Source organism: Halichoeres trimaculatus, unplaced genomic scaffold (genome assembly GCF_033239565.1).
Source record: "Halichoeres trimaculatus isolate MK-OKI-2021-1 unplaced genomic scaffold, fHalTri1.1 fHalTri1_scaffold_15, whole genome shotgun sequence".
In the NCBI taxonomy this organism is placed as follows: Eukaryota; Metazoa; Chordata; class Actinopteri; order Labriformes; family Labridae; genus Halichoeres; species Halichoeres trimaculatus.
Window position 1 is genome coordinate 18,741,869 of NW_027437193.1, and position 26,055 is coordinate 18,767,923.

At 40.8% G+C, this 26,055-nt stretch overlaps 1 protein-coding gene across 4 annotated transcripts in view; it reads right to left on the minus strand.

Moving 5' to 3' along the window:
* carmil3 (capping protein regulator and myosin 1 linker 3) overlaps positions 1 to 26,055 on the minus strand; it is a 127,177-nt gene that overhangs the window by 89,009 nt on the left and 12,113 nt on the right. For all 4 annotated transcript variants that reach the window (XM_074688377.1, XM_074688378.1, XM_074688375.1 and 1 more), the window contains exons 3-8: positions 14,558 to 14,608; positions 10,315 to 10,374; positions 10,106 to 10,227; positions 6,865 to 6,959; positions 6,360 to 6,430; positions 6,116 to 6,189 (exon numbers count right to left, since the gene is read on the minus strand). In XM_074688377.1, the coding sequence (XP_074544478.1) occupies positions 6,116 to 6,189; positions 6,360 to 6,430; positions 6,865 to 6,959; positions 10,106 to 10,227; positions 10,315 to 10,374; positions 14,558 to 14,608 (473 nt within the window). The remainder of the gene's footprint in view (positions 1 to 6,115; positions 6,190 to 6,359; positions 6,431 to 6,864; positions 6,960 to 10,105; positions 10,228 to 10,314; positions 10,375 to 14,557; positions 14,609 to 26,055) is intronic.

Consider the following 26,055-nt stretch of genomic DNA (forward strand, 5'->3'; position numbering starts at 1 on the left):
GTTCTAAGTCCCTGGACATCTGAAAAGTACCTGCACACAGGGCTGTTTTCGGGGGGAGACCAATTACCCTGGAACTCAGTTTAGACCCTAGTTCCTGTGGTCAAAAAGCACCTAGTTCATCAAAAAAGTCCCTTGTTCCTGGGTTAAAAAAAAAAAAAAAAAGAGTCTATTTTTGGAGGTGCAGGATTTGGTTGGCATGCAGCATCTGCTCAGGGAAACCCAAAACTCTCAACTTTATAAATGTGAAACTTCAAGATGACTCTTTAGCCTTCAATACTTTTTGTGTCATCCAGTTACAGAGCTTAACTCTTGCCACCAAAGCCCAACAACCTTGGGAAATGATCCTTAACAGTCTCTAAACTCCCAAGGCTGAAAATAGATTGCCTTGGTTAAAACCAGATGCCCTCAGCCCCCTAAAATCAGCTGCAGCAGTCAATAAATATAATCCCACTTTGATTAAACCAATGGAGGTAAAAAACTAAAAAAATAAATAAATAAATAAAAAAAAGGCAATAGCTGCTGTGTTCGTGTTATGAATAGCTGAATGTGAAGACAGTGAGTTCCAAAAAGGAGAAAGAGGACACTTTAAGGCAGGGGTCCCTAAACATTTTCCCATCAGGGCCAACCATCTTTTCCCCTCTCTGATGGGGGGCCAAGGTCAGTTTGTAAAAAAAAAAGTGTGACGATCTTAGAGGTGTCCAAACGTAAATATTTACTGTTTCCCAGAAAGCCACACATAACCAAATATTTATAACCCTTTCTGGGATCTTGACAGGAAAAAAAATCAGAGAATAAATAACACTGTTAATGATATATATATAAAACACTATTTATGAAATAAATAATAACTAAATAACCCTTTTCAGGTTTTTCACAATAAAAAAAAAAGACCATAATATATTGACCCTCTTGTGGACACCACTGTTTGCTGCTCTCTCTCATTAACTTCACTGTGAAAACCACAAAGCAAGCAGGCTAAGAAACCAAACTAAGTGATGCAACACCTACCAGCACAATATATATGACTACCAGAATGGTTGTATAGCAGGATTTTTTTTTTTTTTTTTTTTTTTTTTTAAGGAAGGGGTTTCAGCTCAGGCACAAACTGCAGAAGGGTGGAATAGAAAGTTACATTCTAAGTCTCGATTACGTGGCTGGACTGAAAAAAAAAAATCATAATGTGTATCTGGTATTGTTCAGGGGTCAGGGCAAACCGTGAAGGCGGGCCATATCCGGCCCCTGGGGCATAGTTTGACCACTGCTTTAAGGGGTTAATTTAATAACTTTAACTGTTGAGTATTGTGAGTGTAAATCTGTTTCTTATATAGTTAAAACGTTATTGTGCATTTGTGTTTTAGGGGACCTTTACCCATTTGCACCCAGTCTTCATTATTTATAAATTGGGCTCAGATATTTGTGCATGCTGTAAATTTTTACTTTGGCAGAAGAAGCTCTCCAGAAAAGCAGGGAGAGTCTTTGGCACTGGACTGTGGACTCAAGGGACCAATAAGTTAAAGGAAGATGTTCAAAACAGCACAAGGAGGCAGCTTCCTCTGCACTGGCTCTTTCTTTATCACACACTATATAAAACAGTGGAGGAAAAACAACAGAGATGCAGAGACTTTGGCTCTCAATATGAGAAGGCATTAATATATTCATGAGTTGCTGCTGCTGCAATCATGCTTCTATGAATGGCTTTTTGATTTACCAGCATAGAACGGCTTGGCTCCTGTGATGAGATGTGCATTTTTAAGTGAGAATGTATCGTCTCTGGTCAGAATCGTTGTTTCTACTTTGGGGAGAAGAAAGAATAACTGTTGGTCTTGGGGTTTTCTGAGGACAAAAAACCCGTCAAACAAAAGACGAGTTAGCTAGGTTGAATCCTCCATTTGCATGTCAGCTGTCAGGTCTTTTATAACTGGCAGCATCCGAGTGACACGTACTCTCTTTTTCAGTGTATCCGGGGAAAGATATGCGTGGCTTCAAAAGGAAACCAGAGGGAGCTTGAAGAGAAGACATATAGTTTCCTACAGATGCTTCCGACTCCTTTGACATGCATGTCATCTCTCTGCCTTCTCTGTGATCTTACCAAAGTTCTAACAAACTGAACACTGACACAGGACAGCAAGCAAGCTAGAGAGAAAAAGACTGAAACATTCAACGTTTTACCTCAGGAGGGTCTTGTTGGACAAACAGCAACTCTAATGTCAGATCAGACGAGGACTGGCAGATGACAAGATGTGTTTTGCATTCTATGGAACATTTTTCAGAAGCCCCATGATATAAAATGAAGAGGATAAGCTCTTCAAAACCAGAGAGATGTCAGAAAGTAGGATGACAAGGATGTGATTTCCTGCTTTGAGTTTGTACTTCAGCATAGAGGACTTCAAATATAACAACTGTTAGGTTAGAGTGTTAAATTTTACTCTCTGTTATAAAGACTTCCGTCCTGGCTGACAGCTGCTTTTATTGACAGTAATAAGTATTTTAGGTTCCACCACATGAGAGTTAACTATCACACACATGAGAAACTCCTGTAACTCTTACCCAAGCACTCACATACTAAAGATACAGATCAGTACCGTCATGATGCATTGGTATTGCATTGCCACATTTTAAAGGTATAATTGGTAGTTTGATTTAGATACACTTTTTGTTATACTGGTTAAAATGATCTATATGCCCCGATGACAAGCAAGACCTGATGTGTTCTTAAATGAGAGTGAATAATATCCACTATCTACAGCAGGAGAAAACCCAGGAAAACATCAGCCAATCACATCAATTAGGATCCAGTCTGTTAAACCAATCAAATCCCATCCTGCCGTTTTGCCCACCTCCACTGGCGCGAACTGCCCCTGACTCAATGCGTGTTCCCCGAGTTTAGCGGTGTACAGGTTCGCACTCAGCAGAAGAATGGAAGAGAAATTACCCATACCCTGATTACTGGTGACCGCTCCTCCGGCTAAACAGAGCAAGAAATGAAAGACAGAGGCTTTCTATTCTTTTTCTGTTCCCCTGCCTCTAACTACTGCCCCTCTCGCTCGACCTCAGGCCTGTCCCCTCTGACCCAATGAGGTACTTGGCTCTGGGCTGTAGTCTGGTTCAGAGTCTAATAAACTCTCACCACAGGGGCTCTGACAAGCAAAAAAAATGTGTTATTTGTAAGTCCTCCAGAAAATGTGCATGTACTATTTGTATTATAGCTTGACTCCTGATATCGTGTCACAGGTAAAAGTGAATAATGACAGTTGCAAGTACAAACAAAAGTTGTGTTTGTTGATTTGGTTTTTAGCTTTACATTTTAATGTTATGGTGTTTCCTTACCTCTAAATGAGACGTGACTCGATGTAGTGCAAAACATAAAATGATGTGCCGAGTCTGTCTTTCAGTCATTCACAATCAAAGTCATGAATCAGCGGCGTTCATGCATGTGAGCAGGAGTGTTGCTTTAGAGGAGCTCCAAAGGGAGGGGGAGGGGGGGCCTGGCAGAGTCCTGACAAGATGCAACATTCAAATTCATGCTAGTTTTTTAGCACTGCCAACCCTGCCTTTAATTTTTCATAATTTGTACATCACTGGTATGATAACGGCTGAAATACACCATATCTCCAGTAGGGTCAATCTGTCAACTTAAACTGAATCCACTCTGTTGGCTGGTCCGGCAGGTCGCAGCTAATAAGCAGCCATCCAGCTTCTGCTGTACGCCGGAGCTGTGACCTGTTAATTCAGCGGAGGGAATACTTAGTGGGACAGGAAGTTGTGCACGGGAACTACCTAAAAATAGCCAGTGACTTTCAAAATTAAACAAACTGTGTCCAAAACAGATCATATTTAGCTTTACTACAACAACAAACAGAGATAATGAGAAAGGAGTTGAAAGGTTTGAGGTTTTACAGCCCAACGTGAATGAAAAGAGACTCATCAATGGAGTGAGAAGTGCAGGAACTCTGTCAGTGATGTGGTTTGCTGGACCAAACATCCATCTGGTGTGAGTTGACAAACACAGTCAACATACGACAGAACAGAGCTGGACCATAGACGTATCTAGTGTATTTGAGGCATAGTGGCTTCTACTTCCAAAACTGGCACGGCGACATTGTTACAAAAGTCTGATTTTGAGTATAGCTCCAGGAATGAATTATATTAACACACAATAGTGAAGCCTTCAGGCACACCCTACATTCAATAACTCCAAGGGAGGAATTAGTATGAAACAACTCGTGCTGTACTCCAGGCTTGCAATTCAATGAGTAGTTCTGTAGGCATGCTGCGCCCTTGTGAGTGTTGTTCACAATCAAACAGAAACTGTTGCTTGCAAACTGTCAATCAGTAATGGAAGGATGGGAAATATACAATTGGAGCTTGTGTCTACTATTTTCTTTTTTCTTTTTACTTCAGCAGCTCTAAACCAATGCAGTTTAGTGTTCTCAGAGTTCCATTGCAAAACACAAACATCTGTTTTGGTCACAGAGCTTGATGAAATTCTTACGAAATGTTTAAAATGGGATAAGGAAGAAGTGATTAAATTTTGGAGGTGATCCAGATCACCTCCTGGATCCAGGATTTTTTAAATAATTCTTTATCATTATGAGATAGGGCTGTTTTCACCACATGTGTATTAACTCCACGATAAATGGTCGGATTGCTTTGTAAAACAATACAAGACAAGGTCGCCAAAATTTCTGACACATGTAAAAGTATGATCCAGATGCTGGCAATATTCTGGAAACTAATATCCAGAATACAAAATATGTACTGGGTTATGATAATTTTCAACACTGTCAGGTTACAAATTATCGTACAAACCTGCAACTAACACCGAATTGTAGCAGACAGTCTGCTGAAAGGGAGTATAACATTAAAGTAGGACTAAAGTGTTGCATGACAATCACAACATGCTTGGCGAAGGTCCGTGCTCTCTGAGTGCTTTTCTAGTTTATTGTTAATATTATGCTTTTAGGTTGTTGTTGTTGCTGTTGTTGTTTCTATACTTTGTTAAATTAAAGCTGGTAGAAAGCATGCAAAGCAACTTAAAATGGAAAATTTGGATGCTACTAATGGAGAAGGAAGTGCTGGAGGTCAAGACTGAACCTAGCTCCTATCAAATCAAAGCCTCTGAGCTCTATCTGTGCAGAGACACAATGGACACACTCAAAGTAAATGTTCAAAAACTCTTCACCTGTTGCATTTGTTTATCTATGCTATTTGTATACAGTGTGATAACGATGTTTTCCTGGTTATTGCATTGCAGCAAAAAGGAAATGGTCCTTTTTATTCTTCAGAGGGCATTAATAGAAAGTTAAAAGCACCATGGAGCACATTTATTTAGAAACCAGAAGACTTATTCGTGTTTAAAAGCAAAAAAAAAAAAAAAAGAAAAAAAAAAGAAAAAGAAAAAAAAGGAAAGAAAGAGAAACAGTGGGGAAAAGGAGCCTCATTAAAATGTAACAGCTCACAAAAACAGACTCAACTCATTCTGCTAATGGGGAAAAAGTTTCTCTGTTTCTACCTTTAATCTTAGATCTAAAATGTGAATTTAAATTTCTTTTTTTTATGGTCATAAATGTCAGTTTAAAAAGCTAACTGTGCAAATGGTAAATTTCAAAAGTGTGTTGTTTTTTTACATGAAACCTTTGGTGTGCACACAGTAAAGGGGCAGAGCTGAGGCAGTCTCAAGTGTGGACTTTAAACTTTCTAAAACTGGGGGGATGTAAAGATGGCTGCAGCTCTGGCAGAGTTTCCCAAACTAGCGAGCCAAAGTCTGCTTTTAATGGTGTATGGATACAGACACTTGCTGCAAACACAGCTGAGCATATCAGATACTACACAATTCTCTAAACTTTTAGGATCACTGTCCACATCTTTAATGTCCCCTGATACCACTTTAAACACCCTTCAATTAATGCTGAAAGTCAGCACTTAAAATTAATTTATTTTCTTATTTTAAATCCAATCTGCTGAAGTAAAGAGCCAACACACTCCCACTCTCTGACCATGAGGAATACTGCTACAGTCTAAGTTTGGCACAAGTTAATTGTGCCTTTTCAATCAGCGAACGCCGGCGTGCTGTAATCAGCCTGGGTGTGGTGAAGATGTCAGAAAACTGTGTCACCTGCTGTCGAGGTGGCTGAAATCCAGCAAATTAAACTCCCGGTTGTCCTGAGAGTGGTAGATGGTGTCAACATCCTGGAACAGAGAGGAGGCAGAGCGAGAGAGACAAAAAGAAAAAAATGAGGAAAAAACAAAGAAACACAGTAAACACAACAGACAAAGGAAAGTACAAAAGACCCGAGTATATATATAAACAAAAGAGAACAAACGGAAATCTTTTGTGCAGCCTGTACATTGGTGCTTACCCACTGCACTTCTTCTTTGCAGCCAATTCCATTGTAGTCACAAAGAGCTGCATAGGTCTCAGAAAAACCTCCTGAAAGACAGAGACGAAGACAACAAATCAATCCAGAGCAGACCATAACAGATCAGAAATAACAAGGAAGGAGTGAAGCAGGAAGAAGACAAGTTAAGGAATGTAAAGGGAAGAGAGAAGGCCAGAGATGAAAGAGAGAGTCAGAAAAAATGAGTAACAGATAGAGAGAGAGGAAGAGAGAAAGAGAGAGATTGGCTGTAAATATTGAGGTGAGATGAAAGTATTGCACCATGAAAGAGGCTCTTCTTGTAGATTAATGGGATTACGAGCAGAAAGAGAGTGCATCCAGCAACTTTGGTCTTCTGACCCACTTAGAGATGAGTCTCCAAAATGATTTGGTGTGAGTCAGAAAGTCAGCCGGTGCAGCAGACTCTGAAATGCAACTGTTTGAATGTCCCTTTGATGCGATGTAGACAGAAATCATCCGGGCTCACCACAGGTTTTTTGGGTCTCTAATGACGACTCCGAGTTTGGTGAAAACTTGTGACTCCCGTCCGTTAGGTCTCCCTCTGCTCGACAAATTGGTGGACTGAAAGGCAATGAGGGAGAGAGGTTTGTACAAGGTAGGTCAACAGACGGCTCCTGAAAGCTAGGCAAAGCTGTCATAAGCCAAACACACAGTTCAGAATAAAATACTAAATTCTAACATGAGGATGTTGAGGACATTTAGCTCTTCACACAAAGTATAGCCAAGGCAGGGGAGAATGTCAGGTTGGTAGTTATACCTAAACTCGGTCTGTGCACCCATAGACTGTATAATACATATGGAGGTAGTATCTGTGATGTCACCTGTTTTTTTAGGTACAGAGTTTTGAAGCCTATCTTTGACTGGAGGCCATACAAGAAACACTATCTAGCTTAAGATAAAATGAGAAAAAGAGGTGAGCCTTAAGTCTCTTTGCAGGCAGCTACAGGCTGCCCACCTGTCAGTCAAGACAGCCATACTCCTATAGAAGCAAAATGCCAAAGTTTGATGACTTCAAATAAAACAAGTTATAAAAAAACAAACAAGCAAAAAAAAATCATGCCCAATAGAAATATGAGCTGTTCAGACCCATGACATTTTCTGAACTAGGCTGTGAACAAGTATACAAATGCTTCAACAGTTTTTGTTTTTTGGCAGTGTGTGTGTGTGTGTGTGTGTGTGTGTGCGGTTTCCAAAAATGTAGCTTCCATAAGTTCATACAGGACACAGAAGTCAAACGTCCAGCTGTTATCAGCTGATAGGCTAATCTTCGAGTTGTTGCTTCCAAGCCCACTCAATCACAGCTCAGTCAAAAGATAAGGCGATAAATTAAAACACATCTTCACTCCCACTAATCCCTGCTACACATATGCTACTGACACCACTGCTCACCTTCTCTACCCAGCCTCTGTGGGGAGTGTTCATGACTTAAATTGCAGATAGTAGCACTTCTGTATGAGCGTCATATTATCAAACCGAGGAAAAGTCTTTGCTCAAAAGCTCTCATGTAGGGCACAGATGAAGAGATGTGCTTCATTGAGTAAAAAAGAAAAAAACTTTTTAATGCTGAAGTTATTGTTGCTTTCTTGCTGATAAAGCCAACTTGCTCAGGCTTTGCTGCAAAAGCAGCTAGAAAACATAGGGAAGTAAAGCTACCTGTTGTAGAGGAGCATTTCAACTTGAAACTCTAGCTAACTCCTCCTCCACCACAGGGGAGGTGAAGGAGTTTTGCAATGTGAAGTGAACTAATGTGAAGGTCTCATAATCAGCTGCATGGCAGAGTGCAAAAGCAGCCCAGCTGTCTCCATTCTGCCTGAGGGTAGGCCCGCAGTGTCAGACTTTGAACACTACAGCGCTGACAGAAAAAAGTCATGGGATCACCAAAGTGGTGGACCAAACCGACAGACTGATGCTGACAGCCCCAGAGCCATGCTGCCAGCATCACTAAAACCTTATCATCTTCAACATCAGATTTTCAGGAAGGGCACTTTGTTTGATTTCACACCAAAGTGGTGTCGTGACTACAACAAACATAACCCCAATTACGGCTTAGGGACAATACAGATGGTAAATATTGTGTTTCCTCTCTTTTAACTGCTACCTCTGAAGTGCCCTTCAGCAAGGCACTAAACTCCCAGCTGTATTAGTGGAGCACGTCTGAGCCCAGAGACAACAGTGGTACAAGGCTGAGTAAAACCCTCACAATCCTTCGAACACTCCTCCTGGTTGAAAATAAATAAACACGTTTCCAGACCGCTTAATGAATGAGGCGACCAGACGGGTGTTTGACTTAAGAAGATTCAGAAGCAGATTTATCCGACGCCCACTGAACAAAGCACAGCTGCATAATATTTTCAATATGATAAAGTATCTTATCTCTGTTGGCAGGACGCTAATTTGTTTGTAATTTGTCTTTCACTTGTTATAGCTGCTTCAGTCGGTATTAAAATGAACATTTGCAGCGTCAGAACTGCTCATAACGTTCTTTTGGTTGTGCATAAATCACACACAAACAATAAAAGTGTCTCCCAGGGATACTGTTTGAAGCTTTTGCAGCTATCCTCAGCTTAAAAAGAAGCTCTCTTTGAAATATCTCTGACAAAAAGCTCCCAGTAAGCAGAAAGAGTAGAGACAGGGTGACAACGTAAATCTTTTTATACACAATACTGTTCTGTACCTGATTCGACTTTTCAGTGGGATTATGCTACTATACTGCTGCATTCTACACACACACTATCCTTAATCCCATTTGTCAAGAAATCACACATAACACCTAACCACATCCATGACCTTAATCCCCACCTTATCTCGACATCATCATCTGCCTGTGGAGCCTGAGTGTGTGTGTGTGCGTGTGAGTGTGTTAACACTGTCCAGATACTATCTGCATTATGTACTCTGATACAGCAGCACCAATCAGTTACAAGGCTGCACAATCAAACCCACAACAACTCCCCCTCCATCCACCCCCTCGCTCTTTATTCTCTTTAAATGTTCTCACTGGAAGCAATCATCCGCTGTGGCCCTAATGGAAAAGAGCCATTCGGAAAGATGATAGAGTGCAGTGATAGCCTTGTGTAGGTCAATTGTCAGAGCACGGTCAATCCCACTGCTTTTAGAAATTGAAGATGAGACCTGAGAGAGGAGGACTCACTCTCCCTGGCCTGTCTGCTCACCCATACATTCACATGAGCGCGGGACAAACATGTCCAGGGCTTGAAGAAAAGTCTATCAGGCATCTCTTTGGCTTGTGTCCTTTGTGCTCTCTTCTTCAGAGAATAGAGGACACACAACTGTGAAGAATGGCTTTTTGACTGGGGGCAGAGTCTATTGCTCTGTCAGTGACTGTGTGTTTTACTACTCTCTGCTTATACTAAATGAGCTGATTTAAGAAGGAAAAAGAGAGACAACACAATGCCTTCAGGTAACTGCCTACTCAGTGTCAGCTGGCTGATTTAATCCCAGTGATTGCTGGGTGTTAAAGTCTACCGTGACACACAAACGGGTTGAATGCAAACTACTACAGCAATGCGAGGATGCTTTTGGCTGCTGAGGAGGAAAGCTGCCCGGAAAGTGAATCTGCCAACTTGCCAACGCGCTGTCGAGTTCTGTTAACGTCGGCCAACTCGTCTTTGCTCCTCAGCACATACAACAACAAAGCAAAAAGACTTGTTTCCTCGCTGCAGGCGAGGGTGCTGGGAGATTCTTACGCATAAATGGAGTTGTTGAATACGCGGGAGAGGGCGTAGTTGATGTGGCTGACCATGTGATCCAGCTGCTCCTGCGTCTGCAGTCTTAGCGAGTAGGTCGTCTTGTCTGTATCTATGACAACCTGTAAACAGACATGTCAAACATCAAATACTGATGCTTCATGTTGGCATGACAGTCCAGCCAGGAGGTAGTTAAAATTCAGTCTCACCTGGTATTCCTGATAGGTGTTCATTGCTCGGATTTCCAAGAAGTTGAAGGTGACTTCCACCTGAAAACATCAGAACAAAGTTACTGATGCTTGTACCAGGCATTATTTGCATCCTCTTTACGAACTCTGACAGCTTCTCTGGCTTTATGCTTTGCTTGTGGCATCTTCTCTTTTTAACATGATAACACCAAACTCTATAAAGTCTCTGCTGAGATCTGGAAATGCAGAAACTTCTCTTTAAAGGAGGTCAGATGAGGTCAGAAACACAAACAGTTTGAATACCATCAATAATTTAATCTAACTTTGCAGTTTACTGAACTTAAAGCAAAACAAGAGCTAACAGTGAACTTATCACTACATTTACTGAAGCATCAGTCGAAGAATACAGAACTTTTTCTTGTTCAACTCTTGCCTCTACTTAAACCTATATTACTGAAGTTTTAAACAGGACTTCCCAACAAGTGATGTTTCATCCACAGTTTTGTATTGATAAAATCATGACATGGCAGTGTGAACTGGCATCTATGTTCGAAGACCTTTTTTTTGTTTGTTTGTTTTTTTGTTTGTTTGTTTTTGTTTGTTTGTTTGTTTTTCGGGGGTGGGGGGGTAACTATTGTTGCTTGAACTTTATACCACTGATTTAATGTTTGACCGATGTTTTTGGGGTGGGTGACTGCTATGTTGGTGTTTTTTTCTTTTCTTTTTTTTCTTTTTATTTCTCGGGTTGTTTGTAATTTATTTTTGGTTGATTTACATGGGGCCCCCCTAAAGGCTTTTGGACACTTATTTGGTGTTTTTTCTTTTAATGTGTCTTTATTCATTAGTATGTCAGAGGGGTAGGTGTCGCATTAATCAACTATAATGGGACATCATGAAGTCTGAAATATACAAGGTGGGTCACAAGGTTCCATACTTAGGAAAAATAATCATTTTACGTTAGACAACCATTTCTGTTTATATAATGTGCTCTATATGATTACCATTATTTCAAAAACACATATTGATACGTGTTTTCCACTGGTGATGAACTTACATTTGCACCGTTGAAGTTCCTTGAGATGATCCATGTCTTGTATCTTCACCTGATAAAAATGGCCTAAATGAACAAGTGTTGTTGAAACAATGGTTATCATATAAAGCACATTATATAAAAGTGGTTGTCCAACATAAAATGTTTATTTTCCTATGAATAGAAAGTTATGGCCCACCCTGTACAAGCTGCCCCTAAAAAACAAAGGGCAGAATCAATATCATTCTTTCTTAATACGTTTTGGTTTGATTTTATTGACTTGCACAAGGTTTTAGTCAGTAAGTTAACAGTTACAAGGACGCAAGTCAAATTCCAACTAAGGTGTCTTAAAAAATCTGTGTGAAAAACATTTTTTAATATTTCAATGCTTGATGGGTGTAATTATCCTGTGTATGTGAACCTGTGTGTGCTTTTTTCTTCAAGCATAAACATGTTTCTACATTAAGCTGTATGCATTTCAGCCTAGCCCTACATTCCTCTATAGCCTTTAAGGTGCGCCTGTGTAAGTCTTGTGCTTTACACGACTTTGTAGCACTTAGGAATACATTTACAAGAAAATGGGTGTAATTATCACTTAAGAATCCAGAGACCGTGAAGACTACTCATTGCAGGTGAGTGAAACTCTCTCTCCATCTTTCTTTATGTCCAAGCGTTAAGAACTGGACCTGCTTTTCTTTCTTTCTTTTTCTAGGTATTGAGTGTGACTAGTGAATCTCAGCACCTGTCACCAATTTCTGACATGCTACTCCCTTCTGGTATTGTGCAGCTTTAAGGTACAGTGTGTAGGAGAAATAAGCAGAGCAGACCTGGTAATGGCATATCGTATGAATGAACATGCTTAAATTAGTGTGTAATCACCTTAATTTGTCTTGTTAGCTTAGAACCAGCCTTTTACATTTACTCTCTTCCACAAAGGCCACCATCTTCCACTAGCATGTTTTTTTTGAGAGCAACAAATGGATGCAAACACATTTTTGCATAGAAGGCAGCCAATTGTGAAAAAATGGACCGATTGGTGGACAAGGATTGAGAGAATAGTGGAAGCTTTTGTGTACAGAAGAGTTTGTTTTGATTGACTGTTTTTGTCGCTGAATGAACTCCACCATTTGGATAATCTGACTGCTAGATATAGCTAACTGTAATCACTAAGACAGGTAATTGGCTTAGTGATAATAGCTAAATCTAGAAGTCAGCTGTTTTTTGTTTACATGGGACACATTCCTGACATTAGCACTTCTAATCTGATAGCACTAAATTCTATCCAGGAAGATAATGTTCCTGGAGAGCCTAGAGAGGTAAAATCCTCACCACTTGACTCTGACTGTTTGGTACCAGCTTACTTCCCTGAATGAAACAGCAAAATGCAACTCATTCAGATGTCTTAAAACAAGAAGTCATTTGTAATGGTACAGCCAGTAAGTAGGGGTGGGCACCAAATTAGGTACTTTTAAAGGTACTGACCTAATTCCATCTGTAGTACAGAGCACCAATTCACATAAAATCAAATGGTACCATGTTTAGGTACCTACAAACACGCAACCTTGTGAATGTGAGAGTGTGTAAGAGTAGGCAATTTTCCATACTGGTCATGAATAGAAATGCACTGTTCAGATCCTGGTATTGGGTATTGGTGCCGATCCAGCCCCTGAAAGCTGGATCGGGTATCAGTGGGAGAGAATCAGTTCAAACTTGACACTAAGGCTAAACTATGACTTAGTATACAGGGTATAAAATTTTACATTTAAATAGTCATTTCTGTAAATTCTGAAGCATTTTTTAACCAAACTGCTGTTAAACATTTAAACACTTATAGTTGAAATAAATATTAACTTCAGTAATTCAAAATGTACTTATTTTTGTCTTTTACTCAAACATTACCAGTCTTGTCTGACAGTGGAGCATGCAGGTTATTATTTGATGCTGGTATCGGATCAGGATAGGTATTAGTCGATACCCAAAGCCCAGGTATCAGTATCTGTATCAGGACCAGAAAAGTTGGATTGGTGTATCCCCAGTCATGAACACAGCATGCAAAGTTATACATTGAGGATTAATTTATTAAATTGCAAAAATTTAAGACTTTATTATTTAAAAAATAAATTGTTCAACCACATAATCATACAGAAAAGTACCAAAAGTTGGTATTGTTGACTACCAATAAGGGGCCAGGTACCGTGCCTTGGTACCGTATCTTTTCAAATGTGAAAGATACCCATCCTAACCTGTTAGTGCAGAGGTTCAGTCACAGACAGCCCAAGACTGATTTAACCCTGGGCTGTTTTAGCATTGTCAAGACATACTGGGTGATCTAGAAGTAGAAATGTTATGACTAACGGTGAGTCTTAATATGCTCATAATGACTTTGGTACATTTACCACCAACCCTCTGCTGACAGAAAACTCTGAGCGTAGCTGTTTGTCAGTGAATAAGGTGTTTTGTTTGGTTTTTGTAATTTTGCAAATGTTCTGCTCATTTAAGTGTATAAAAAATGAGGCCTTTCTTTTTAGTACAATATTTACAGTAACACATGTTATGCAGAGAGAGTTTGAGGCCTGTCTCTATACAAACCTGCTTTTTGTCAAGAAAGAAAGAAAATGTATTGATTTACAGCACAGAGTGGTTCATATTTTTTGGATGTATGTTAAAATCCTTTTAAATAATATGGGGTAAGCATTGCCCTGTATGTAAACTGCCCTAGAATAATTATCTTTAATGTTCATTCATGGTGATGTGACTGCAGTTACATACAAGTGTCGTGCTATTAACACCAATGATAACCTTTTGGAAAGAATGTCTTTTATAAGAGAGTTTTTGAAAAAATATCTTCTCATAAAGACTGGTAAATTATTTGTGTCTCAAACAAGTTTAAAGATCAAGTAAGCTGACCAGGTGGTGCCTGTTGTGTCATTTAAAACGATTACAGTGGATTTGATTTTTGTTTCAAACTTTTGTCAAGAGCAGGAACAAGTATATTCCCCAAAAAGTCAAACAGTTGCTTCTCTAACTTCATCCCCCTTGCCACCTTGTCGTCTCCATTGTAATCGTTGTCATCACTCCTATCACTCTAAAACATCACTGCAGTCATCATCGTTATCTGTCCTCCTCTGCTCTGAAACTCTGCTACTTTCTTTGTCACATCTCTTGCGAATTACCATGAGATCAAGGCTGGCAAGTGAAAGCCATAAAATTCCACTGAGAGCAGGGAACATTTACCTTGGTGGGCACTTTGACAGCAAAGAGATACAGCCTCCATGTTGCCAGGACCTGAGGGGAGAACACATTCATTTTCTGTCACAGAGCAGGAAATGCAAAATGCTAATCGCAGCAAAAAATAGCACGGCACAAACACCCCATAAAGAGAGCAAATCATCTCTGCGGCTCTTCCTAGCAGCTCGTAAGTCATGCTAAGCACTCCAGACATTAGCAAGCTAATGATGATAGCACATTGGGTGTGTGTGTGTGTGTGTGTTTGAGAGAAAGAGATATGATGGTGAGATGCAGAGTCATATGACAATCCAGTTCACTGTGGTGCCAAGTTGTGTTGATGGAACAAAGTGGCACTTATTCAACAGATGCTTCGTTGTGTCGGGGAGGAAACTAGCTGTGACATAACTGGAGGGAGAGAACAAAGACGTCAGGAAGGGAAGAAAAAAAGAGGAGCGTGTGTTTTTCAAAAGAAAGGAATTTCCATTTAAAAGTGTTTGGGATGAGGTGAGAGAAAAAATGAATAAATTCAAATCATCATGTAATAAATCTCATTCATAATTCAGAAATCTATAATTAGCATACCTCATGCACTCATTGTGCATCTCTATCCCTCCCCACCTCTTTCGTTAAATCTTGGCCACACTTTCTTTTGCTCTTTTTCAGCCGGCTTCTAAATTCCCACTCTCTCCCGCCCGTAATTCCCATCCTTGCATCCTGTCATTCCCTTGATTTCTCTCTCCATCTCCATGGAAATCTGTTCATTTTCCCATCTTCTTACTTAATCCCTAATCCCCCTCACATCTCCTACGAGCCACGGTGCCCTGTCTGGTCTGCTCCCGCCCTAACACCTCTCTCCACCTCCTCCTGCCCCTAACCCTCCTCCCTCCTTCCCCCTGCCTTCTCTCAATTCCCCTGTCTCCTTTCCCCGTTTCAGTTTTTCTATTCTTTTTCTGCTCTGTCGCTTTCAATTCCTCAAGGCCTCCCTGCACTGAATGGTTAATGGCGCCCCGCTGAGTGGCGTCGAGAGGAAGAAAGAAAGCGAAACGTTCAAAGAGAGAAAGAGAGAGGGGAAGAGGGAGTGATAGAGGAGGCGATGGAAGGACAGAGACACCAGATTTCCCTCCTGATAATCAAGTCCTCGGATACTTCAGCAACTCCTGGCGAAGCCGGCCTCCCGGATCAACCCTGTGTCTTAACTATACAGACATCCATAACAGACTCCCGCCGAGAAACGACAGGGGAGAGGGAGAGGAATGAAAACAAGTGACTAAAAACGAAGAGACAGAATGATACCACCACCAAAAGAGAAAAAAATCCCCACGCTAAGCTGGTGGAAGGGCCTTTGCTGAGGATTGTTAGTCCAATCACAGCTCTTTGACAAGTTTGAAAACTCTCTTATATAAAACTAGAAAGGAGCGGGGGATGTGTGATGGGACCTTGAGGCACAAAGAAAGAGGGTTCAGGAAGATATATTTTATGAGAAAAATGAACGACAGAAGCATCTCCTCTCTTCAAATGTTGACAGAAGGTCTCATCATGTAAACAGAGGCATCAATAATGCAGGTTCTCTGACGGGGGGGGGCTGTTTGATCCTCTGCTGCTAAACACGGCCTCTTGCATGTTCTTGCTCTCGTGGTATATATCATTTACAGACCACTGAAGTATCGTTAGAGACAATCAATACTCACACAGTTATTTTTTGCTTACTTGGATGGAGTAGAAGAAAATACAGGATATCATTTCGAAATAAGTGGAACATCAGACAAAGGGTCATGGCAGCAACGTCTGCTTTCATGATGTCTTAATACAAGCCTCTTTCACCCCCTCGTCTCTAATATAAGCCAATGTTTCATTCACACAAATGTCTATTATTATGCATGAAGTATGTGATATGTTTGTAACTACAGTGATTCAAGTAATCAGCATGTTTGAATGCAACTATTACTGAGTCTGAATTCATACTTGACAGATCTGAACCTGTGTATGCCTTCACAACATGTTCAAAGATTTCACTTTATGTTGGATTTGTATAGCTGTATTTAGATAGAAAGCCAAACTAAATAGGTGGAGGGGTAGTGGAGGGGCAGTGGAACCGCAGCTAAGCAGGGGGGTGTCCAGACTTTTTGATTGAGTCAGTTTCAAGGGGAGCCATGCCACCCTTGGCCACTCCTGTTGATACATCTTTGAACCATTAGGGGGCATCTCACGAGAATGTAGCTATTCACAATCAGTATGTTTTCATGCAGCTCAAGAAATAGGACTATGAGCTTAGCCAGTGCAAGATCAGATTATTAAGATGCATGTAAACAGCTTAGTTAGACCAAGAACAGACTGAGCATAGCTCGATCAACACACAGATAACGCAACTGCTATCCGATGCAAAGTAAATATATACTCTATCGGACTGCAGTTGGACTCAGCAGGACTTGACAAGTCTCAGTGTTCAGCGTAAGAAAACCTTCACAGGAAGAGGAATTAAATGATTATGATAAATAGGGTTGCTGAAATTCAGCACAACATAAAAAACACCATGGCAACAGAGAGCAACAAGTCTCATTTTTGAAGTGAGGAGGAAACAGCCTATCTTCGTAATTGAATTAATGCACATGGATTGTAAGAAACATAAAGAGCTGCAGCTGCATCCATCTCGGCCTTCGTTGTTAGAATGTTGCTTTCGTTCTTCAGGTGAACCAGAAATAGTTCCACATGCAGGCCTATGGAAGCGGAGTGAGACGTCTGATTCTCTTTTCTGCATGTACTCGCAGACAAAACTAGATCCCCCCTGTGACTTTACAATGCAGCTATGACCTCCGTAGGACCATTGCATGCATGTAAACACACTGAATGGCAGTAAAACGGGACGAGATCTGTTGCCAATATTCTCTTCCAACGCATGTGCATGACAAGCCAGCAAAGAGATAAGATAAGCTGTCTGCAACTGTCTGCAGGGTTTTAAAATAAGCACAAACATGAAGTCGTACTCACAGGTGCTTCAAGATAAATGGAGTAATTGAATTTCATGCCGTTCTCAGACTGAGGAGTTGGTCAGGTGATAACTGATCCAGTGTTAGCCATTTTAATCTCTTTGTTGTCATGTTGTAGAAAGCATCCAGGTACAGACAGCTAATATAAACAAACAGTAAACACTAGGCCAGATCCACGTTCAGACTGATCAGCAGTTTTTGGTCAAAAAACATTTAAAAAGGCATCAGTGATTGTTGTTTTTTCTACTTCCAGATGTTCATTAAAGATTAATGTTAAGATTGTGTTTAATGGAGATCCATCACAAGACTGATCGCACCACAGACTTTACAAACATGGTTGTAGTCTTAGTAACATGATTCACTGCTTTCTGAAGCAGAGTTTAAAAGCCGATTGACAGTGGTCACCATAATAGGAATGCTGACTCAACCTAACTTTCTTTAAACCTCACGCCAGACACAAGCCAGAACTGTGTCTGTTCTGTCTCCTCTCCTTTGCTTTTGCTTCTCTAAACCAGCTACTCTAGTACAAACCTGCAATTAACACCAAATTGTAGCAGATAGCCTGCTGGAAGGGAGTATAACATTAAAGTAGGCTATGCTTGGCGGAGGTCTACGCTCTCTGACTGCTCTTCTAGCTTATTTATTTAGTTTATCCATTTTTATTTAATTTAAAGAAATAGTGCATATTATTGAACACTTCAGCTCAGCATCCATGAAAATATGTCAATTAGCCAAAAGGCTAATTTTCAGGTCAAAGGCAGATCAGAGCAGCGTTCTTAACAACAGAAAAGGATGCAAAATACAGACAGAAACAATGCATCCTGATAGCTAAAAAAATATCCGCTTATTATGTCTGTTAACTGTTGTAGTTAAAGTTAAGTTAAATATGATCTGGCAACAACACAATGTGATTTATTTAAAAATCAACCAAATGTATCAATGTTGTTTCAGTGCCTGACTTCCTGTCCTGCTCAATCTACTTTGTGCAAATTGACACATTACTGCTCCAGCATCCACAAAAAATAAAAAAGTCTTCCATGTCTGATCCAGAGGGTTGCTACCTGGATCAGGTATGCAGATATGCTGCTGGAATGTAATGGAGCGGAGCCAGTGTTAGTTCCCACATTAACTTTAATTAAAACCTATCAGATCCTGGGCTGTGACAGACCTGAGACTGATCTGCTGTGATTTAGCCGTGACATGAGGCTATGATGTGGAGTTCAGGTAGACTGTCAGCCACCAGGCAAACAGCCATTAAGTGTCAAAGTTAAAGTTAGCAGTACCCTATTTATGCAGAGCTTTTTATCTTAATAACTTTATAAATAACCAGTTACTCACAAAGTAAAATATTTCCTACTTGTCTAGACATTCCTGACTCAAGCGCTGCACATAACTCATCCTTCTAAAATGTGTGTAATGAACAAAAGTTTTTTCATGAGTAAACAAACCACAGAAGCATTACACCATCGTGATAAATCATCCAGCTCTTGATCTTAATCTGCACAAATAGCCGTAGCTCTAGCTGTAACCACATTTTTCCCCACATGTGAAATTCTGGGAACGTCTCCCTCCAAGGATCAATCAAAAATCTTAAAAGTCCCTTAAGATTCAATTTCCCCCCAGCAAATCCTCAGAGATGAGATGGTTGAATTCTCTGACCGGGTCGGCTGAGGACACAACAGGTGACGATCAGAGAAAGGAAGGAAGGAAGGAGGGAAGGAGGAATTGAGGAAGTGAGGAGAGGAATGGACTGGGAAGAAGATGATAGGATGTGGGGCTACAGAGGTGCCCTTGCTGCTGCTGCTGCAGATTGTCAGAAGCTCTAGTTCAAAGAGCCAACCAGCTGTTTAACCCTGGAAGGCAGAGTGGAGTGTGTGTCACACAGAGGGAGTCTGCGTACAGTATAGAACATGCATGAGAGCAACAAATGTATCTCTTTGTGGGTCTGAGTGTGTTTGCATGCTCGCCTGGATGAAAGGGGCAGAGGGCGGGGGCTTATATTAATCATAAGCTGCCAGGCGCTGGGTCTTGCACTTCAAACGAGATGGTGCAAATCAAAGTGTGTGTTTCTGAGATGTGTGTGTATGTGTGTGTGTAGTGCTGCCTTAGAGGGAACAAGCCAAGGATCAGTGCCAGATTTGGTCGCCTGCGGTATTTCTGGCTCAACCACAAGGGCATTTTGAACACACACACACACACACACACACACACACACACACACACACACACACACACACACACACACACACACACACACACACACACGCACACACACAATTGTTTGACAGTAAAAATTCAGAAACATTCCCATACATATGTTAGCATAAGTTGGACATGCTAGCACAACACATACAAACATTCAGTTTATGCATTTATGATGAAGCTCAATGGTTTGCTAAGCTGGCTTTAGACTACACCCTCCTGTTCCCCCGTCTCTCTGGTTGTCTCTTCTCACACACACCTACACATGCACACACACACACACACACGCACACACACTCTCTCAAACACTCAGCTACCATCATTCAAGTTAACCCAGCATCACAAGAACACAACCCTGCCATCAGTCAATCTGTCAGCTTATGTGCATACAAGTGTGTGTGTGTGTGTGTGTGTGTGTGTGTGTGTGTGTGTGTGTGTGTGTGTGTGTGTGTGTGTGTGTGTGTGTGTGTGTGCCTGTGAGTGACAGACAGGGGTCTGAAAGCACAGATGCCTCAGGTCTTGGTCTATAAGTGGACTTCAGAGTGGCTGAAAGGGAGGGAGAGAAGGAGGGAGGAATGGAAGAAAGAATAGAGAGCTCAGAACCACATCTTGTTCCAGATTTTCTCATAAAAACCAAATCCAACGCCTCTAAATCAAAGAGATGGCACAGAGAGCTGTCTGATACCCAAAGGAGCTCTTAAATGAAGAGAAAAGGACGAAGAGAAAGAGGCAGATAATGGGAAGGGGTCGCAGGGCTCTAATCGAGACGGGAGAAGGAGATGGGAAGGAGAAGAGAAATGGAGGTTGAAGAGCGGTTGTAAGGGCCGAGATGGAGAAAGAGGAGAAAGTGTCACATAGTAAGCAAATGTGAGAGTGGGGGATGTTGAGAAGGGATGAGGGAGAGGGCAAAATGGATAAGGGCAGAGAAGAGGAGAGAGGGAGAGTAGATGATGCGGGAGGATGAGGACAATGAGCGCGAGCAGAGGAAGAGAGAAAATGAGTAGGGAGGAGAGATAAAACAGAGGCACAGATACTTTGAGCTGAAACACACACACACACCAACCCACACACACACTTCACTCCACTCATGGAGGAAGAAGGAAGGTCAGCAGTCACACTTCAGAGCCTCTCCGCCATAGGCTACCAACATGTGTTATGATAATCAAAAGAAAGCACACTCCTAATTACAGCACAGAGCTTTCGCCACGCACCATCAGATGCTAAATCCCAGACGCTCGCAGAGAGCCGAGTTTCTAACAGCAAAGAGCCATGAAAGGAAAACAGTAGATGATGCAGTGGTAATGTTAGCCATTACGCAAGCGTATTACCCCAAAAAATGGAAGTGTTGTTTAGAGGCTGAAAGAATTGCAGATTTTGCTGCTAGCACGATCCGTCTTTGCCTTGCTGCTTTGTGTCGGGCTTTTTATCACAGTCCAACGCACAGCTGGAGTCTCTCTGCGACAAAGTGTCATCTGAGCTGAAAGCAAGGCCCACTTTCACCATTTCAAATGCACAATTTGGTTACGTAAGTCAGTGAGCGTGTTATGCTCTTGACTTTGTTTACAACCAAGCCTGATTTGTGTTGCTTGCAAAACAAGTAGTTTAAAGGAGGGTTCAAAATTGGCCCAATTTGAGTTCTGTGATCATGTATTCATTGTCCTGCAGGCTCAGCTGTCTAAAAAAGGCACAAAGATGACTGCAAATCCCCGCTGTGAATAAAAACTCAGGACCTTGAGAGTAACAACATCTTCTTTTCCCTGATCTCCTCGTCCTGGTGTCTTTATGCGTTGGCTAAATGATGAATTCCAGAAAGAGCTATCTGGGCTGTGACTGACTCTGCTAGGAGCTCAACTCTGTCCTAAATTGCCTGCGAGTATGGATCTCTTTGTGCTTTAAAAAAAAAATATTTCCAAAGGATCCTCGCCAGACCACCTGATAAGTAATTCTTTAATCTTTAGTTGTAGAGGAATTTGTCAGACATGACTCACGACTGAAAAGAAATCAGTAACCGAACTAGAGAACTAAAAGAAGCACAAATATCAAACTGTTACCTTAAACATATCTTACGAGAAAACTTTTACAGATGAGAAAAGCACTCAGAGAGCGCAGACCTCCACCAAGCATATTATGATTGTCATGCAACACATAAGTCCTACTTTAATGTTATACTCTTTTTCAGCAGACTGTCTGCTACAATTTGGTGTAAGTTGTTGGTAAGTTGTCCAGTAAGTGTTAGTTGCTGGTTTGTACGGTAATTTGTTACCTGACAGTGTTGAAAATTATGATGACCCAGTACAGATTTCATTTTCCGGATCTTAGTATCCAGAATATTGCCAGGATCTAGATCGTACTTTTACATGTGTCAGAAATCATTGTGACCTTGTCTTGTATTATTTTGCAAAGCAATCGATCATTTACCGTGAAGTTATATACACATATGGTGAAAAGGGCTCTATGTCACAATGATGAAGAATCCTGTAAAAAAAATCCTGGATCCAGAAAGTGATCCAGATCACCTCCAAAATGTAATCACTTTTTCCTTATCCTATTTTGAACATTTCATAACAATTTCATCATGATCCATTTGTTACTTTTTGAGTTATGTTGTTCACAGACAAGCAGACAAACTCTACCAAAAACATAACCTCCTTGGCGGAGGTAATAAAGTCACAACAAAGTAACGTGCTGTTTCAGTTGAATATTTAAAGGTAAGCGATATAAGGGAGTCCAACTTGAATCCTGATTTTTAAGGACTTGTTAATTGCCTTAGACAAGAGCGCCAATGACTCGGATCTGGACTCAAACTCAAGCACCAAATACAATAGAGCTGGAAAAATAGGGAGGAAGAGGAGGAATCTGACTCATAAAGACTGTATTAATGTTTATGTTACATTTTTTTTGTATAACTCATTTTTTAATTTGAGATTTTGATTGTCATTTAGTAACCAAGCTGGTGAGACTTGCCCATCACATGTAACATTAATGAACCCCAGTATGACCTACCAGTCACTATCAACTCCAACCTCACCAAGCAGAGCTATCGTAACCTCACTCTTCATTTTATTTAAAGACTCTAAAGTTTGAACAGACCACTGCAGAATAACTGCTGCATGTGGATTGAAATGAACATTATCACAAATAGCTCAACCCGTGTTTTAGTCCATGCTCTATCTCTCTCCTGTTTAGTTGTCTTCTACTCTGATATGGCCTTTTTCTTTTTTACAGTCCAGCTCCAGTGTCCACCAGGACATTGCTAGGCGCCGCCCTGTTGGCTATGGCTGCCTTTTGCAGCAGCTCTCTCTTCTTTGTCCGTTTCTTGTAATTTTTTCCGTCTCTTTTGTGTCATCTTTGTATTTGGACTGAAGCATTACTTTGTATGGCTCATTTGTCGGTCATGGACACCAAACTTTTTGTGGCTTCTGTTTTTTTTTCCCACTTTTTCTCCTGTGTTTGTCTGGTGATCCTACATGTAACCATGGCTGCATTGTTAACATATGAACTCAGCTGTTAGCAGCCTGAAGCATGTAAGGCCTGAAGGAGGTGAGGACGACGTGCTGGTTCTCAGGTGTGAGCTATGAAGTGACAACATGGACCTGTCCTTCCATCCATCATTATTGGGAATGTAAGATCTATCTCCAATAAGATGGTCGAGCTAGCTGTGCTAACGCAGCAACAGAGGGAATACCAGAGGGTAGAGTAGCATCATGCTATTCACAGACATGGCTAACGAAGCTAACATCGGACACCAACACCACACAGAAAGAGCTTCACCTGCTGTGAACAGACAGGATCTAGGAGACAGAGATGGGGCATGACTGAAGAAGCTCAGTCCTGGACCCTGTGGAGGTGGAGGCTGGCTGAACTGGACAATGATGGACAAGCTGTAATCATCTATTTTCTTATGGACATTTTTGCACTTTCTACACACTTTCTTACTTTTGTTTTCTTGATTGCTGCTGTGACTTCAATTTTGTTGTACTTCTTACAATGACAACGTTCTGTTCTATTCTATTCTATTCTATTCTATTCTATTCTATTCTATTCTATTACTTCAAAATTATTCCAAGAAATACTTTTCAGCTTAAAAAAACACAGATTTTTCTTCACTGCTAAACCTCGTCTGCCAGCATGGTGATGTCACGGATACTAGAGCCTTAAATCAGTCCTATTCAACCCAACCAGGAAGCTGAGAAATAGCATTCAGAATATAACCTATATTGGTGCTGAAAATCTTAATTTAAGTTATGATCAGGCATATATCTAGAAGCGAGGATTTTTCAAGACCACTTAGAAACTTCTCACAGTCCCTTTAAAGAGAATTTTCTTTACAAAGGGATGATTCATTTTATCCTGGTACAAACAGTTGAGTGACTCTTCTTTTAATAAATATCTTTAAACTAATGATGCAAGAGTATAATGAACTGAATATTGTTTTCCACATTTATCTTCCACGCTGACAAATATCAGCTTTTTGTTATTCATGTAACATTCACTGGCTATAGCAGCTGATAAACTTGTCTTTTGTGATGCATCAGTTTAATGATAGCAAGCTAGTGAGCCCAAGGATCAGCCTACAGCAAATTTAAGTTTTCATGAAAGAAAGCTTTTATGGTTTTCCTGCTCTACCTACTGTTCTTGTCCTCACAATAAAGACTTAAAAGCCTCAAAACAGAGCACAAAAATCTCAAATAAAGACATAAATTCTTCACTAATGTTTTAAAATGGTGATTACTTTGAATCAGTGGCACAGATGGTAGAATTAATGATAACCAAAATAAAATGAGCAATGACTTTTTTTTTTTTTTAAAACATGAGATAAAAAACATCAAAATGTGGTCCTTTGCTTTAATCATCACCAGGCTCAGAAAATGGGGTTAAAAGAAACTATTACTCCTGCACTGTGAGGCTGAATCGTGCACAAGCTGTCTGTTGGATCCAGGTAATTTATTCAAAGTGTTTCAGACAGATGTAGCACTAAGCTGCTTTCACAGAAATAAACAGCTAACACTCGTCCAGTCCTTCTACTTCCATGGATTTATGCTCTTGTCTTTTACTCTCTGAGCCCCTATTTGTCAGGCACGCTTTCATTTACAGTGTTTCCCACAGGATTTTAGGAGACTGTGGTTGGGGAGTCTCTGACCCTCGGCGGTTTTAATGTGTGTGTACGTTTTTAAGCGCGATGTATCGCCCTTACAGTAAGTGCAGTGTGGGACCATGGACATGAACGTACACTGATAAATAAGAACTTACAAAGGCATATCAGAAATATTTTCAATTTGATTCAGAAACAAAACCAAAAACTCACTCTCTCACAATATTTTGAACAATTTACTGAACAACATTTCAACAACAGGTTATTTACACTATTTCCATGATCTGTGATCCGTTATCAGGCTACTGAGACTGTAGCCTACCCTTATTCTCTCACCTGAGTTAACGAGGTGTGTGTTTGAAGCTGATGAAGAAAAGAGAGCACCAGGATGTGAGTAGGTGAAAGGGAAGCAAAGTAGAAACCCTTTATATTGTTTTAACATCTTAAAAAAATATTTTTTGGGATAAAGGGTCAGATTATGATTCTCCTTCACTCTGCTCCCTTATTTGGATTTGGCAGTGTTGTTTTCATTCTGTTTTTTTTTTCTATAGTGACTGCAGAAAATAGTCTAAATAAATAAAGATTCCTAAATTTGCTGAGGCCCACTTCATCACAAAATGAAGCCTAAATCAATGCAAGATCATTTTCTGACTGATATTTCCTGATATTTCTGTGTATCTGGCTTTGAGAGAAATTCATCTTCCTCCATGCTCTCTCCGTCTGTGGTGTTCACCGTCTTACGCTGACGTCAGTACAAAAATCGCAGTAGCACATGGCTACTTAATATGCACGTACTGATTTGCATTGACCATATATGGTTACGTTCGGGCACGCTGAAGGTGGGAAAGGAGGCGTGCTCACCACATTCAAGCTTTTCTCGTCGCGGTGTGATTTATCACGGGGAATAGCGTGCAGCCGTGTGTATGCAGAGTTTGATAGATCTGAAAAGAATGTTGGTCGTATCCACGTTTTGCCTTTTCGTCGTAAGTGAAACTTAAGAGGACTTCGCTGTAATAAATGTAGGCCCCAGGAGAGGAGACTATGAAATAATAACCCGCGTCAGCTCGTTGGTATCGTACAGGTAATTGTACTGTGTGCCTGACACTGACTCTGAATGCGCTGTGATAATGAAACTCTTGAACAGAGACGTGCGCGGTGCAGCCATTCCTCTTCCCAAGAAGGGGGGCAGACAGCGCAGTGAGATACCGTGTCCACGGCCGCAGTTA